The sequence below is a fragment of the Tasmannia lanceolata genome, unplaced genomic scaffold, assembly GCF_043159265.1.
Source record: "Tasmannia lanceolata isolate RefF3 unplaced genomic scaffold, GAP_Taslan_0.1 ptg000012l, whole genome shotgun sequence".
Classification (NCBI taxonomy): Eukaryota; Viridiplantae; Streptophyta; class Magnoliopsida; order Canellales; family Winteraceae; genus Tasmannia; species Tasmannia lanceolata.
In genome coordinates, this window is record NW_027518689.1 from 15224969 (window position 1) to 15240918 (window position 15950).

Here is a 15950-nt window from a genome sequence, read left to right on the forward strand (position 1 = left end):
CCCCTCTGACTTCCCCTACACCCCCTGGTGTACTGAACTTCATCTTCTGATGATAGGCGGAAGGAACGGCTCGGAGGAGATTCTGGCCGGGGCGGCCCAAGATAGCATTGTAGGCCGACTTGGCCCTTACCACCAAGAAGTTTACCATGGCGACGGACTGGCAGGGCGGCTCCCCGATAAGAACTGGAAGCTCGATCTGCCCTTCGACTTTGACAACTTCTCCAGAGAACCCGAACAGATCCGAGTTGGCCGGCTTCAGGCGGTTGGTTCCGATCAGCATCCGCTCGAAAGCGTGATAATAGAGGATGTCTGCGGAACTCCCGTTGTCGACCAAGATCTTCTTCATTTCCCAGTTGGCTACCAGCATGGTGATGACCAGGGCATCATCATGCGGGAGGATCAGGCCATCGAGATCTGCATCTGATAAGGATATCTCGTTCTCTAGCCTGGCCTTCTTGCTGCAGGTATGGACGGCGTTCACCTGCCGGGCATATGTCCTGCGGGCTGATGAAGAGGTTCCTCCTGCGGTCGGCCCTCCTGAAATGGTACCAATAACACCATGAGGTTGAGGTTGAGGTACCTGAGGAGGGGGGCTGGCCGGGGCCGGAGCTTGAATGCGGTCGCCTAGAGGTTGAGCGCCGCGAGGGCTTCTGCCTCTGGGCTTCGGTTTTTCCTTGCGTTCACTTCTGTTGTCATCATTCTTCAAGTACCTTCCCAGGTACCCACGGCTGATCAACTGCTCGATCTCCTCCTTCAGATGAAGGCACGCGTTGGTGTCGTGGCCGTGGTCCTTGTGGAACCTGCAGTACTGGGACATGTTTTTCTTCGTCGATGAGTTCTGCCTCTCCGGCCAACGGATGAAGTCCTCTTTCCGAATGGCTGCCAGGATTTGTGCTCTGGACGCGGTCAGCCGCGTGTAATGCTCTCTCGCTTGGGGGCTTCTCCCCTTTCAAGAAGGGCTTCTCTCCCTGCGGGGAGTGCTTCTCTCCTTCTTCTTCTCCTCGGGCCTTCTTCTGCCAGCGGAGTCCAGGGCGGCGAGAGTTTCCTCCACAGAGATGTACTCCTCCGCCCCGGCCATCAGGTCTGCGAGAGACTGCGGGTTGCGCCGAGCCACTGCTCGCCTGAAATTAGTTGATCGAGCGCCGGCCAGAAGGGCGTTCGTGGCCGCGGAGGGATCCAGGTTAGGGACCTGGAGAGCTTCCCTGTTAAAGCGACCAACGAACACTTTCAAGCCTCATCATCTCCCTGCCTGAGGGCCATAAGCGAAGCGGTCGTCTTCCTGGGTCTCCTGCTGCTCATGAAATGGCGGGCCAGGTTATCCCCAAAATCGTCAAAATTGTCCACGGACCTGGGCTTAAGCCGCGAGTACCAGTCCCGCGCTGCTCCGGTTAACGTGGTGGGGAATGCCCGGCAAAGGAATCCATCCGACACCCCGTGGAGGAGCATTGTGGTCCTGAAAGTCTCCAGGTGGTCCACGGGGTCGGTGGTCCCGTCATACTGCGGAACCTGGGGCATCTTCCAGCCCGCGGGGGCCTCCGCGCTGAGCACTCTGTCTGAAAATGGTTGAGCGCTTGTGAAGATCCGGGAGGCAGGTCGGCCCTGCTCTCTGGCGAGCTCTTCGATCCGGTGGTCGATCTGCTGGATCCTTCGCAACACCGGGTCCTCTCTTTCCTCAGCCCGGTGGACGGGCCTCTCTCTCCTTGCTGGCGGGCTCATAGCTGATCCGGACTGACTGGCCGGACTCCTTCGCTCCGTGCGTGGCGTCTCTCTTGCTGCCATGCCTTTGTACGGAGGGCGATCGTGACCGGTGATGTAAGCGAGGCTCGGGACGCACATGATTGTCCCCGGAGAGGTGATCTCGTCTTGTAGAGTGGCGAGTCTGCTCCCGGGGCGGAGGCGTGTGCTCTCGGCGGGAGCTTCCCCTCCGCTGGGCGGGCTGAGAGGTTTCGGCTGGGTGCTGCTGGAGTGCGGTGGCCGGATTCTAAACTGCGCAATTACAGCAGTCATCTCTTGAAAAAGGGCCCGCATCTCCCTTGGGGTCGGGGTAGGGTCTGAACGGTCCGACCGAGTCGGACTGCGCTCCCCTGGCGCCCCGACCTCTATCTGCGAGGCCAATCGCTCGCTTCTCCCTTCGCGGGGGGCTGTAGCCCGGGTCGTCCGGGAGGTTTGCACATGCTTTCCGTGTTTTCCTACCATTGCTTAAGTGAGGTTCCGAACAGCTTTTTGTTGCGGGGTCCCACGGATGGCGCCAAATCTGTTAGGTCTAAAATTGGTAACAGGTTATGGTAGGGCTGGATGGGCTGAGCTAACAAGTCACGGCTGAAGGGCTGGTGGAGTCCTGCGCTGCACAAGGGCACAGACAAGAAAGAAAATGGTCAGAGGACCAACCCGGAGTGGTACTCCGGACGGGCGTTTCGACACTCAAGTCAGTATGAGCAGGAGTGCAGAGCAATGTCAGAGCAAAAGCTTAGAGTTTTGATTTTCAGATCCCTCACCTTAGCATTAGTGAAGGCTATTTATAGTGATTCTGAGCCACCTGTCTAGGACAGGTGGTAGTTCCAAGCCACCTGTCCAGGACAGGTGGTGGCCTCTGTATGGACCAGGTCTCATACCTAAGAGGAGTAGGTGGAAGCCCCTGATTGGTCCAGGTGTCACACCTAGCAAGGACAGGTGTTGGATTTCCAGCGGTCCCTGTGAGGGCCACGCGTCAATAGCCAATTGGCTGCTGAGTTCGGACCCATCAGTACTGAGTTCGGACCCCATCACTAAACATTTTTGCTTACGTGGCGATCGAAACCGAAACAGAAATTTAAAACCATGATTTGGATGAGGCCCATCTTATATTAGAAGTGATGTTTGATGGAATCAGTTGAGTAAAATAGAAGAGAAGAGAAGAGAGGTAAAGAGATGGAAGATAGGAGAGAAATATTTGTGAGTGAAGAACTGAAGATGATAAGTGATCGCCTTTGGTATATATTAACACATCTTATTACAAATTACTTAATGAGGGTAAACAATGAAAAACAAAGAATTAAACCTAACAATGAACTAACTACATGTAAATGGACATTTCAAAAATCATTATAATACATTAAAACATTCCCCTTCAAGTTGGGCCACATATATTTGACACGCCCAGCTTGATACACGTAGCCTAAAGAAGAGAAGTGGTGATGCGATGATGAGACATATGGAAGAGCAAAAGATTCATCAATGATCTTTTCTCAAAAAAAGTAAACATCAACTTCAATGTGCTTCAACCACTCATGAAGAACCACATCTGACGCAATGTGGATGGCAGCTTGGTTATCATAGCGAAGCGGCACTGGACGTACGTTTTTATCAATTATCTTCTATTTTCCAATATCCTAAGGCTTCCAATCAAAATTCAAGATAGGACGACACCATATTAGCAAGCATATGCAGCTTCATCAAAAGTCAAAAGGATTCGAAGTGATTTTCTTTTCTACACTATGTAGCAAATCAAACGTAGACCATCCTGACCCCAAGATTAATTACCAAGATTTGATTACAAGACAATTATGAAGGGTCAATCAACTCTCAAACAAGTCAACTCATGTACAAAATAGATGGATAATTGTGGCAAATACCACAAAGTAACCTAAGCAAGGAAACTGAAATTATCTTAGAGTTGATTAAGATGTGACTTAGAATTTCTTCAGAAGTTCATACCAAAATGTATAAATTTTAGCATAATACCGAAGTGGTCTTATTGTATGGAAATTTTGTACCGACTTCTGGATTGAATGAAAAAATAAAACAAAAAAAAAAAAAAAAATGCATACCATAATCTTCCAAAGGTCGTTGCCCATGGTCTCCTAAAACAGCAGTGACCAATTCCATTGATATGCACATGCGGTTTGTCTGAAATACATAAACATGGAGACAATAAGCATGTGGTTTGTCTGAAATACATAAATATGGGGACAATAATCTGATCCTCTCTACAGCAAATTCAAAAGTATACCATGCCAAAATATTGATTAGCACACCATACATTACCTAATAAGCTATAAAAGAAAACTGGCATTTAAAAGAAACTCAAGTGACTTCCCTATTATACATATCCGAAAATTGCAAATAATGGTAGTATTTCTCTAGACACTCCTTGAGGATAAAATACTGTTGAGGTGAGCGAAAAGCAGGAACATGAGCGTAAAACAGTTAACAAATAGCTACTTTTAAAAGACAAAAGACAAATTAATCAAGTATGTTTTCCATTCACAATTGAGGTAATTCCGGACACTTGTGAGTGAGTGCCCTGATTTGTGTGTGCCTAGACATTCATGTGGGTGCCAAGTCAGATCTCCGTTTGTTGTGAAAGATTCTGAAATTTTCCCTAGAGGATTTCCCTTCCACAGAGGCTTAATAGGATCTTAGTCCTATTAATGTCGATAGAGAAATTGAGATTAGGCTTCAGGATACAAATATGATTACCTCAGCTAAATCATCACCTATATCACTCCACAAACAAGCCATAATTCCAACTTGGTAGGATTGCGAATTCTGATGGAAGTTTATAGGTCTTAGTTTTCACAACTTAGCTTTTATTTGAATGTGGTGAGGGCTTGTGAATCGCTTTGAAGTTTAATGGTTATTATTAAGATATTTTAAATTTCTTAACACATACATTTTGGTGGTGCATTCAGCTAAATCATCGCCTATGTCACGCTACAAACGTCATAATTCCAACTTGGTAGGATTGCGAATTAAGATCAACATTTAGAGTTTTTTTTTTTTTTAAAATTAAGATCAACATTTACAGTTAGGTGATTGAATTGTGCATTACACGTTAAACCAAATTCTGATGGAAGTTTATAGGTCTTAGTTTTCACAACTAAGCTTTTGTTTGATCGTGGTGCAGTCCAAATGAATAAAAGTTAGAACCTTCCAGTAAAATCATGCAAATTTATGTCTTTCTAATGCTTAAATTACCTCAAGGAAGTCATTGAACTCCGCTTGCTTTCTTCTTGATTCAACACCCCATGCCTCAAGAAACATCCTTCCAAGAACAAAAACACCCACAGCAGTATAACTGCGCCAATAGCAAAATGTATGTTCAGGCATTGATCATAGAAAAGTCGCTAAATGAATAAGTATAATTTTTTTATGCGTTAAATGAATGAGTATAATTAACAGTCAACATTAATTGTAAAACAGAAATCGAATTATGAATTTAACAACAGAAAAAAACAAATAATCAATGGCTTTCCATACATGTTTCCATAGCTTTTTTTTGCATATGCTCCACTTTCATGCCCTGCATACATGAAAAGTGAACCAGAGTGTTTAAGTGAAACCTGAAACCAGAAAATCGTGTAGGTCAAGTCACATGGATTATTTCAACACGGTCACCAACTTATTGATGTACGTTAAATGGAATACAACTCAACTCAACTAAGCCTTTGTCCCAAACTAGTTGGGGTCGGCTAATGAATCCTTTAGAAAATTTTCAAGAAGGATTAAATGAAATACACAAGTTCAAAAATTATTTCTTCAAAACAACCCCCGGCAACATTAAGACACTGTAAGTCAATGCAAAGCAACATAGCATATGTATCTTAAGTACAACATTAGATTTTAAGTGTATTAGGAACAAGGTTTTAAATTTCAGTAGTGGTCCAAACACTATGATTGGTGACTCCTGTAAGCACAGAACGATAGAAGTATCATCTTGCATCCGCATTTTTCTTGACTTAGATTTTCGATCTTTTACTGTGAGCATATTCAATTCTCTGAAATGTCATTGTGGTTCTGGCAAGGCAAATTGCAAAATTGCAAAAGCTAATGTTTTCTCCATGTAAATTCCCAGCCACTTCTCTTTCTTCATTTGTCTTGTAAGCTCTTCGACCTGATTTTCTAATTTAGTGTTAGCAACTACTAGAGTATCCTTTGGCAATATTTGGAACTCCTGGTGCCTATGTCGAACAATTCGTCTCTTCTAGGCGTGTTGGGTAACACTTGTAATCATTTTGATCCTAAAATTATGTTCATGATCGAATTTCTGACGAAAGCAACTCCGAAAGATGATGGTCAGTTTTGAATTATGAAGTAACGTATGCAAACCACACACTGACGAAATTGTTGTTGGATCACCGGTGCAGCTATCGTTTGTTGCTTAAGTCGAGTAATTTTTTGCACCGTCAAACCTCTCATGCAAGCTTACATTCTGGATGATTGAAGATAATTGTCTCTTCCATGCTTGTTTGGCCATGCACATCTACCAAGTCTTCATAAAAGCTCAAGAAACAAGTACTTCCATTATTCGCTTCTAAGTCCCAAAAATCATTATTAAATTCTTTTTCTCAATCAAATTATTGATACAAGCTAAGAGTGAACAGAGTTGAATAAGAGTGCTACAAGAAGGTCAATCCTTCATTCCCTATTTCTCATGAAGTTCATTGCACTTTGTACAAACAGAGTTGTTTTCCTCCTGTGAGGAAAACAACTGGCATTATCCCCGATGCCCGATTCCTGAAAATCTTTCATCTTAGAAAATATAGTGTGTGTTAGTCTCCTTAAGAGCAAGGGACTTCTACTTTCCATCTGGTGTGAAGCGTAACTGCCATCTATGCCGCAATATAGTGCTGCTATTTTGAAGAATCAATCTTCACCTTTCCGCAACTAAAAGTGGATGTTTTTTTATTTTTTGGAAAATTGTTTCCCCTAGATTCAAACAAAGGGCAAGTTGAGCAAAAGAGACAATAAATTGTACTAGTGTGACACACATACCTCCAAAGTAGCTTGCCCACTAGAGACCATCTCTATCATCCTTGTTCTAACCTGCAAGTATAAAACACTATTAATCAACGAACAATACCCTTGAAACTTGAGTATTAACATGTTACATCATGAAGAAAAAACATGGCTTCATTATGCAAATGAATAAACTAAATTATCTATATGCTTGCTCTTTAAGTAACAAATTCTCAAGTAAGCATTCCGTGGTGTGTCACATTAACAAACAGAATTCCAGGGAATAAAAGGACGTAGACAGTAAAAAGGAGATAGAAAGTAATGTAATAAATAAATGAGAATTGAGAAGCACAAAACTATTGCACGATGAACTAAGGGAAACTGCATTATATTGAAAGACGAGAGCAAGAAATGTCCAAAAAGACCTAAGAAGTAAAAGACACCAAATACAACAAGGTCATTATGCCACCTTACTAACTCTGAAAAGACTGCACAAGTATTGGACCCTTAGTAGCTATCTCTTGACACACCGCAATTAAGGTTACAACCTTTACATTCCTTTCACCCATATAATAAAGAAAAACAAAACAAAGAAGATTACCTCTTGGTCTGACTTTTCATTTTCGAATTTGGGATAGAAAGCAGCTCTTATTTGAGCCCGAGAATATGTAAGATTGTCCACAGTAAAATCCGTCACAAATTGTAAGGGTGAAACTGGAGTATGAGATGATGCACCATTTTCTGTAAAACTCAGCTTGCTTAGCCTGTTGGTGATTATAGATTCATTTGCCAATACATCCTCCATGAGAGGAGATGGTCTGTCAGGTATTGGCTTAGCTTTCCCTTTTCCCTGCGTAACAATTGATGAAAAGAAATATAATTCGGTGAGATAGATGGACCATCTACAAATATTATCAGGAGATGTCATTCTTTCTTTCTTTTTTTGAATCATCAATGAACCAGAAGATTTCATTCTATACCTAATGGTTGGCATGTGCAACAACAAATATGGTCCATCAACTATCTATCCAGATCGTAATAATTGTAATTAGCAGTGATAAATCTATAAAATCCAAGGCAAGTCAACAATTCATGCAAATTTTTCGAATCAGGAATCGTAGAGATAGAACAAAATCAATTAATCTGCGATAAACATAAAAAGGAATGAAAATATTTTACGTCTTTGTAAGATCGGTGAGGTGGTAGCAGATCTCCTTGGTTCTCTCTTCTTGAAAGTTGAAAGCTAAAGCTAAAGCTAAAGGGGGAAACGAACAGAAGATGGAAAACAGAACAGAAGATGAAAATGAGCGGAAGAAAAGGGGGTCAAGCTTGATAGGCTCGAGAGGGCAATCGTCCTTACCTATGGCCTGTGTCCAATGAAATCAACTCTCGTGAGAGCGTTGATCTCATAGTGCCGTCGACAACCACTTTTTCTTCCTTATTATTAGTTGAAAACTGTTTTTTTTTTAGGTTTTCGAAAACTATTTTATTAATTTTGAAAATAAGGTTTTTGAAAAGGTTTTGTTTTGAAAGGTTTTTGAAATGTTTGAAAAGGTTTTATTTAAAAGATTTGACTAGACTTGGGTGGACCCAAGCTGCCTACGTACCTTTTGGAAAGGGATCAAGCCAGTGTAGTTCGAAAACAGCTTTTTCGAAAAATATTTTAATATTTTTTTAAGTTTTTTACTACTTTTTTATTATTTTTTGGATTTTTGTTCTTTGATTTTTATTTGTTTTTGTTTATCCATTTTTGTTTGAAAAGGGGTTTTGGCTCAGGAGGTCGCCGTCCGTCGTCATCCAAACCCGACGATGTGTTCCCATGATCGATGGAATTCCAGAAATCAAAGAGGATCCCGAGGAACGCGTAAAGAATATATCCTAAAGAACTGAAGTAGATTGCGAACGATGGAGATGATCCTGAAAACTCTAAGGAATTAGGAATTCGAGAAGATCACTAGAACAATACGGAGATCCTGAATACGGAGGTGAACCTGAAGAAGAATCAAGGAGGAGATGACGAAAGATTCGTCGCTTGGATTGACTTGTTCTATGTACAAACGACTTCGACTCGACGAAAACAAAGAATTCTACTATGTCGAATAGCTTGTTCCATGAGAAACGAAGCCAATACGAAGCCAAAGAGACCATACATGAAGTATCGACCACAAGAAACGAAGTCGACTTGATCGAGATAAACAAATTTGGCATTCCGATTGACTCGTTTCACCGGAACCAAAGCCATACCGATGCGCGCATTGCTAGGAGCTAGGCCAAAGAAATTTAAAATCAATATTTCAGTAATGATCAACTCTACTAATCAGATGACTCAAGTCAGAACCAAGAATCCAATAAATCTCATAAACAACATAGCAAAGGCATCGAGTCTATAATGTTTAACCGCGGAATTCACAAGATCTGCAGAACTTGATATGAAATTACTACTTCCTTCATTGAAATTGAGCAAAAATAGGCATGAATTTCAAGAATCAACAGATACAAAAAAATGGGTTTGACCTAAGAACCACCCAGTTTAGATCAACGCAAACCAATTTCAAAAATGGTTGAGAATGAACTTGCTCTTGGCTGCAATGATTCAATACATCTATTGCTACCTTTTGAGTATACCTCAAGATCAAGAGTAGAGAATGAACCAAAAATGGACAGCATAATTTCAACTTTGCATTTTCTTTTAATGATGTGGTATGAAGCTCTAAGAATAAAAGGAAATTGATATGACAGACCTCTCTGTGGAAAAATGTAATACAATTTGCATACCTTCAAAATAACAAAATTATTCCAAATTTGATGAAAGTAGATATGAAATGTCTATAAGAAAAGATGACTGTGTAAGCTCACAAATTACCCAAAGAACTTATACGAGGATAAAAGATAATGGAAGAATGTGGACCCCGATCCGAGCGCGGCTGAGGGGTGTGCCCCCTGCGGCCTCTCAATCATCCACGTGATGGAGAGCTCTACCAAGGAACTCTCGAAAGATGTGCCTCTCACAGCATGAGTGGCGATGTAAGATTAGATACCTCTCGATTCGGGGACTATCCCGGATTCGAGACGTACCTAAACAAAGAAAAGTCGCCATCCAAGGGAAATGGGCCCTGGATCCCATACTATGCTCTGTTTGCAATGGATAACCAGAGATATGAAAGGTCCGTGCCTGGTGACGAATGGGGAAGGTCCGAAGAGCACCCCCAATTCGCCCAAGTGCTAGCACCTGGACTCTTATGCCATTTGTTTATTAATTTTGAAGGATGTTGGGCGAAAATCATATGAAATGAGAACTGATATCCTCGGGAAGACGTCTACCTAATCATGCATGTCCCGGGGATGAAAACAACAAACACACAACAGTAGTGTCACCTAAACAGAACTGTGTTATGAGTGTCATACCTAATTGGTGTCTAAGTTCTGATGTAGGAACGAATGCAAGCTACCGCTAAAGGTATAAGGTCTGCAGAAAGGTAAATGAGCTACAGCTAAGCACATAATCAGAATAGGTAAGCAGATAAATGTTACAGCTAAACATGAGTGATTAAGGGAATAATTGCACACTATCATGTTCCTATGCAAGAAATCATAGTCACTACACAAATACAAACCCTAACTCTAACAACAAGATCCTAAGACTCTAATACTTTGGTCCGAGTCTTTGAACAGTCTGATGTTCATCCAAAGAAGCCTACGTATCCCCGCCTCTTACAGGAATCAGGACCACGTAGTTCTTCGCACCTCTATTCTAAACTAAAATGCCTAACACATCTAGGACTGCTATCCTAGACTCGACCTAAACACATCTAAGACTGCTATCCTAGACTTAATCACCTAGACCCGACTAATTTTTAAAGCTTCTTTTGAGATTATTTAGATTTAAGTGAATTGTGACTTTTTATGACTCCCTATATGCCCTAACTAAATGCCAATCAACCTAGTCTAATGCAGGTGGGCCCTACATCTTATGTGTAACTAGGCTGTGTCCCTAGGAAAGACAATGGAATCTCTAGCGCATCCTAGTCTAGTCATCAATCAGCGATGTGGATCACCAACTGACCGGACAGAGGCGTTCCTATAACTCTAAAACAAAACTCCTAATTCTAACACAAACACAACAACCAAAACTCTCTATCTAAGACACTCCTAACTCTAGAGGAAGATCTTCTTTGAAATCATTTGTTTGAAGAATTTTTGGTATTTTTGAAAGGATTTGAAATGTTTTTATTTTTTAAAGGTTTGGCTGGACTTGGGATATAGATCCCAAGCTGCACTACGTACCCCGTGTGAGAGGATCAAGCCAACGTAGTTCGGAACAGATTTCGAAACTACACTCATAAAGACTCAGGATTTTGGAATATATTTCGATTTTTTAGATGTTTTTGAATTTTCAAGTTTTTCAAATGTTTTTGGGTTTTTGACACAAGAGGACAGAATCCTATCATCATAAGGAATGGGACAGACTCCAGATATCCCGCAAAGGTTGGACAGAATCCTATACTTTGCGGGGGGAAAGACAGAATCTCGACTCTGCAAGGGTTGGACATCATCCTATACCTTGCAAGAATTGGACAGAATCACATGACTTGATGAGAGGGTGGACAGAATCCTAACTCCCTATGATGATAGGACTGACTCCTACGCTAATGGACAGACTCCTAAACTTTCTATGACAGACCCTAAGAGGAAGGAATCCCTTAACCTGCGAAAACACTAAGGCAGGAAGGGAAGGGTTGGCTCAAGAAGCATTCCGTCATAGCCTAAACCCAGCAGAATGCTTTCACCCTAGAAGAGGTCATCCAAATGCGAATATTCTTCTACCATGGGTTAGATTCATAGTCTTATCATCAAATCGATATTTAAGAAATAAAGACTTCTGGAGAAAAATCCGAGAAATTGAAGGGGTACCTGATCATGGGTGAAATTAACCTAAAAACAGCTAACCCAAGATATCAAAGGAGAGGACAGTTCTCAATTGATGAAATAAGGGTGCCAAGTACTAAAACATGACTCCAAAAATTGTAAAGGTCCACTTCTTATTCCAAAATTCCCAATTCATAACAACCTACTAAGGAACGGTACGAATGCCAATCTCTAAACAAAACTAAGGAATAGTGTAAATTCCAGCCTCTGAGACAAATGAGATTCATATGAGCATCTCCATCAATCAAAAGATGCGTAATTCCACTTCAACAAGTTGAGCTTCCTGAAACATGCATCCGAGCTATAAATGCACATTTAATCACAACTCTTGACATGCATACAGAGCCTTCACACATTTTTCATCAACACTTACACTTTAACACCCTTCGATAAAATGAAACCCTCTTGAATTCCACTAATCCAAATGAGCCCAAAACAGTGAGCTGCCAAATTGGCAAATCCAAATAGGTCACCCTCTGATTCAAAATACAGAACAATTAAAAGTCTTGTCGTAAGGAAATAGAGGCCAACAAATCATCCCTTACATTAATACCGTGGGTTAATAGCTTGAATAGTTTACTACCAAAATCCACAAGTGATACAATCGGCTATAAGATGCATAATAGATCCTGTAAAAACTATTTAACTCAAATAGTGCAAGAAATCAAGAATGTGAAGAGGGTACACATTTTGCTGCTTATGCCTATGCAATTAACCAATGACATTAACATTATTAGCATTTCCCTTAAAGAGTATCTAGATAGGAAATCACTTGGAACAGAGGAAACAAACTGAATTTTTAACTAGAAATCAAAGCATTTTACCAAGGAAATTAGAGGACAGGGGAAGAGATTACCGAGTAGGAACAATCGTGGATCGCCTTTGCCGGAGTTCTTTAACGGAAAACTAATTCCTGCAATGTCGAAGGAAAGACCTGTAAAGCAAAAATCCGGTTGGTGGCCAGACGAAGATGAACCACTGATCCCTTTTCTCTATTCCTCTCTTGCTCTTGATCTCTCTCCTGATTCCTCTATCGATTTCAAGTCTCCACTGAGAGGAAAAAATGATAGTGACCGGATCTTGGCCGGAATCCGGCGGATCTAACCGGAGAAGACGAAGGAAATATCAGCTAGGGTTTGGAAATTCTTCTTCTCTCTCTCTCTCTGCTATTTTCTCCTCTTTGTAGATTTTTTTAAAAAAAAACCTGCAAGGTCTTTGCAAACGGAGGTGGTCGGAGATGGGGAGAATGGAATTTGTCGAGGTGGGTTTTAGGTGGGTTAGAGGTGATAGGGGCCGGTCGAAGGAGGTGGGTCGAATTTGTGGAGGTGGCTGGAAGAAGAGATGGGGGTCGGAGATGGTGAGATGGGTTTGTAGAGATGGCCGGAGATGGTGGGTTTGGGTCGGACCGGAGAAGGTGGTGGTGGCGCAACTGGATGGAGGTGAAAATGGCACAAAGGAAATGGGTTTGATGGCAGAGGAGGTGGGGATGAAAGAGGGTTTGGGGAGGAAAACAGAGGTTGAGGAAGTGAGATGGGTTTTGACGGGTTTTGATGGTGGCCGGATTGGGGAAGAGGCAGTGGATGGTGGAGGAGTGGCCGGAGGTTGCAGAGACGGCCGGAGATGGTCGATTTGCAGAGGATGGCTTTGGCTGATTTGATATGGGTTTTAGGTTCCACGATAAAGGAAGTGGTGGCTGATGAAGGGGGTAATGGTGGAGACGAAGATGGGGTTTCAATGGAGGTGGAGGTTGGAGATGGTGGTTGGCAGACGGCGAGGGGAGTTGCCGGAGTCCGGTTGGGTTTTGGGTGAAACAGAGTATGGGTTGCTGCAGATGGGGAATCGGGTTTTGAGGTGAGTTTTTACAGTAGAGGGGAAAACTGCATGGGAGAAGAAGAGATGAGGGAGGTTGCGGCTCGGATTCCGGTGGGGTTTTGGGGAGATGGGGGTTGAAGAAGATAGAGGTGGGTTTGGCCAGAGATGGGTCTGAGAAGATTAATGGAGAAGAGGGGTTTGGTAGTTGGAGGAAGAAGATGGAGGCCGTGGTAGCTGGTGATGGTGGTGGCGGCTTGGCCGGAATCCGGCTATGATGGTCGGAGAAGGTGGGTTCTCCTTTCTCTCTCCCTGTGTTGCAGAAAACAAAAAAATGGGTTTTTCCTCCTTGGGAAAACCCTAGCCGAGCCTTTTTTTATTCCAAGGGAAGTGATATATTCCACCCGTTTTATTTACAAGGACAGCCCCTCTTAGTGTATATATGGGTATTCATTTGGCATATATGGGGTGGTCCATGTAGAAAGCGGGGCAAAGAATCTCTTATCTCTAAATGATCCTAACCCCTGATTCGATCCAAGGGTTATTAGGGATTGCTTACACCAAAAGCAAGATGATAGTTACAAGAATACCCCTCCAAAGATAGTAAATCCCTACAAAGCCTTTGACTTTTATGGTAAAGGAGGGGGATATTTGCACACCCAAGCTTGGACAATTCACCCCAACACATCCATCTTTGATTATTGCACACACTCCGCTTGTCCTTTTTTCCATTTCTCGCCCGATTGCTCCGAAATTTTGCAGGGATAACCTTGGGAACATAAACAACCTCCTGGGGAATTTGTACCCACGAATGTGGGTCATAAACTGATGGAAACTAAAGCTTTCCTCTCATTTGGGTCCACCTTCTCGAGAATTTATTCAACTTAGGGACCTCGACCCCGCCTTAGGGACTTTAGGGCCTGGTCAAAATGAGGTGTCTACAAAAAACAATACGCAGAAGCTTTAGCTTGGCAAAATAAAGTGGAAATCCAAGTGAGAACTGCTCATAGGTAAACGAAAAGGAAATCAAAACCTTGATAAGATGAGGGAGAGATTAAGCATTACCAAAATCAAAGTTGAAAACTAAATGTAAAAGAGGTTGTTCATTACCTATTTACCCACTTTCCCCTTATCTTTTTTTTTTATTAAACAAAGAATGAGTTGATGAAACAGAGCAATCTCAACAATTAGAAAAAAGTATAAGAAATACTACCCTAATCAACAAATTTCTCATTATGACCATGAATTGAAGGAGGTGGAAGAAGATTACTTAAAGTCTTCAACGATGTATGGGCTACGGATCTCGGGATTCTCCGGCGAGGGACTTTGAGCTCTAAACAGTAGATTGATCTCTTCCTTTTTCCCTCCTCAATCCTAAATCTCCTTGTTATTCTTTCTATATCAGGCCCTTGAGGGAGAATCCCACAAAATATGATAGAAATGGCGATCAAATTGAAGTCGAAATGACTAATTGAAGGGTCTGTAAAGGTCGAGATGCCAAATTGGAAGAGGGTCTTGGTTCGGATCTTGGTGGAGAAGATGGGGAAATGGCGGACAGTGGGTCAGAGAAGATGGTGATGATAGAGATTGAGGTCGATGAAATGGAGGTGGGTTTGTGAAAATCGGTTTAGGTTTTAAGAAGGGTCGGATCTGGGCGGAGGTGGAGGCGAAGTGATGGTGGAAGTGGCGATGGAGTGATGGAGGAGGTGGCAAGGGTGGATGCTAGGGGGGCCGGATGGTGGAGATGGCGGCCATGGGGCATCAGACCCTCTCTCTCTCTCTCTACCTGATTTTTGCCAAATGAGAAGCAAAATTCCCCCTCTCAAACCCTAGCTCGTTAGCATTTTATCCAAGAGTGAAATATTCGCCACCTCCATTTCTTCTCGCACAGCCCTCTTGTAGCACCTTTTTATACCCATTATTTTTACACTAGATGGGTGGCTTGGATAGAAAATGGGGTGAATGTTTTACCATTTCCTTTACTACATACATGGGTTAGTATTGGCACACCTTTGCCTTGAATACTAACTCCCCTTTTCCATGTTTAACTAAGGAAATGATATTAAAACAACCATGTTTTTCATAAATGCACTCCCCTAGCTTGTCTTTTCTTCATTTTTGTGATATTTGCAGGGCATTTTGGAAATGGTATTGACCAATGATACCTCTTTAAACACCGAGACAAGCTGGGTTAGTGAAAATATCATTTGGAGCTTAGTGGTACAAATGGAGGAGTACTAATACCAAAAAACTCAGGGGTATTTTGTGATGTTTGCAAATTTCAGGAACATGGGTATGGTGATCAGGGCTCGATTTTTTTATTAATTTTGAAAATAAGGTTTTTGAAAAGGTTTTGTTTTGAAAGGTTTTTGAAATGTTTGAAAAGGTTTTATTTAAAAGATTTGACTAGACTTGGGTGGACCCAAGCTGCCTACGTACCTTGTGGAAAGGGATCAAGCCAATGTAGTTCGAAAACGGCTTTTTCGAAAAATATTTTT

General features: G+C 42.3%; 1 protein-coding gene across 3 annotated transcripts in view; it reads right to left on the minus strand.

Moving 5' to 3' along the window:
- The window catches only part of LOC143887641 (tRNA ligase 1-like), a 104839-nt gene extending 91071 nt beyond the window's left edge, over nt 1–13768 (minus strand). For 2 of the 3 annotated variants that reach the window (XM_077391753.1, XM_077391752.1), the window contains exons 1-6: nt 12500–13768; nt 7319–7567; nt 6754–6804; nt 5239–5321; nt 4957–5056; nt 3807–3885 (exon numbers count right to left, since the gene is read on the minus strand). In XM_077391753.1, the coding sequence (XP_077247868.1) occupies nt 3807–3885; nt 4957–5056; nt 5239–5321; nt 6754–6804; nt 7319–7522 (517 nt within the window). In that variant the 5' untranslated portion in view covers nt 7523–7567; nt 12500–13768. Of the gene's footprint in view, nt 1–3806; nt 3886–4956; nt 5057–5238; nt 5322–6753; nt 6807–7318; nt 7568–12499 lie in introns of those variants that run through there. The other variant, XM_077391754.1, reaches the window with a different exon arrangement.
- Between the last annotated feature and the right edge of the window lie 2182 nt (nt 13769–15950).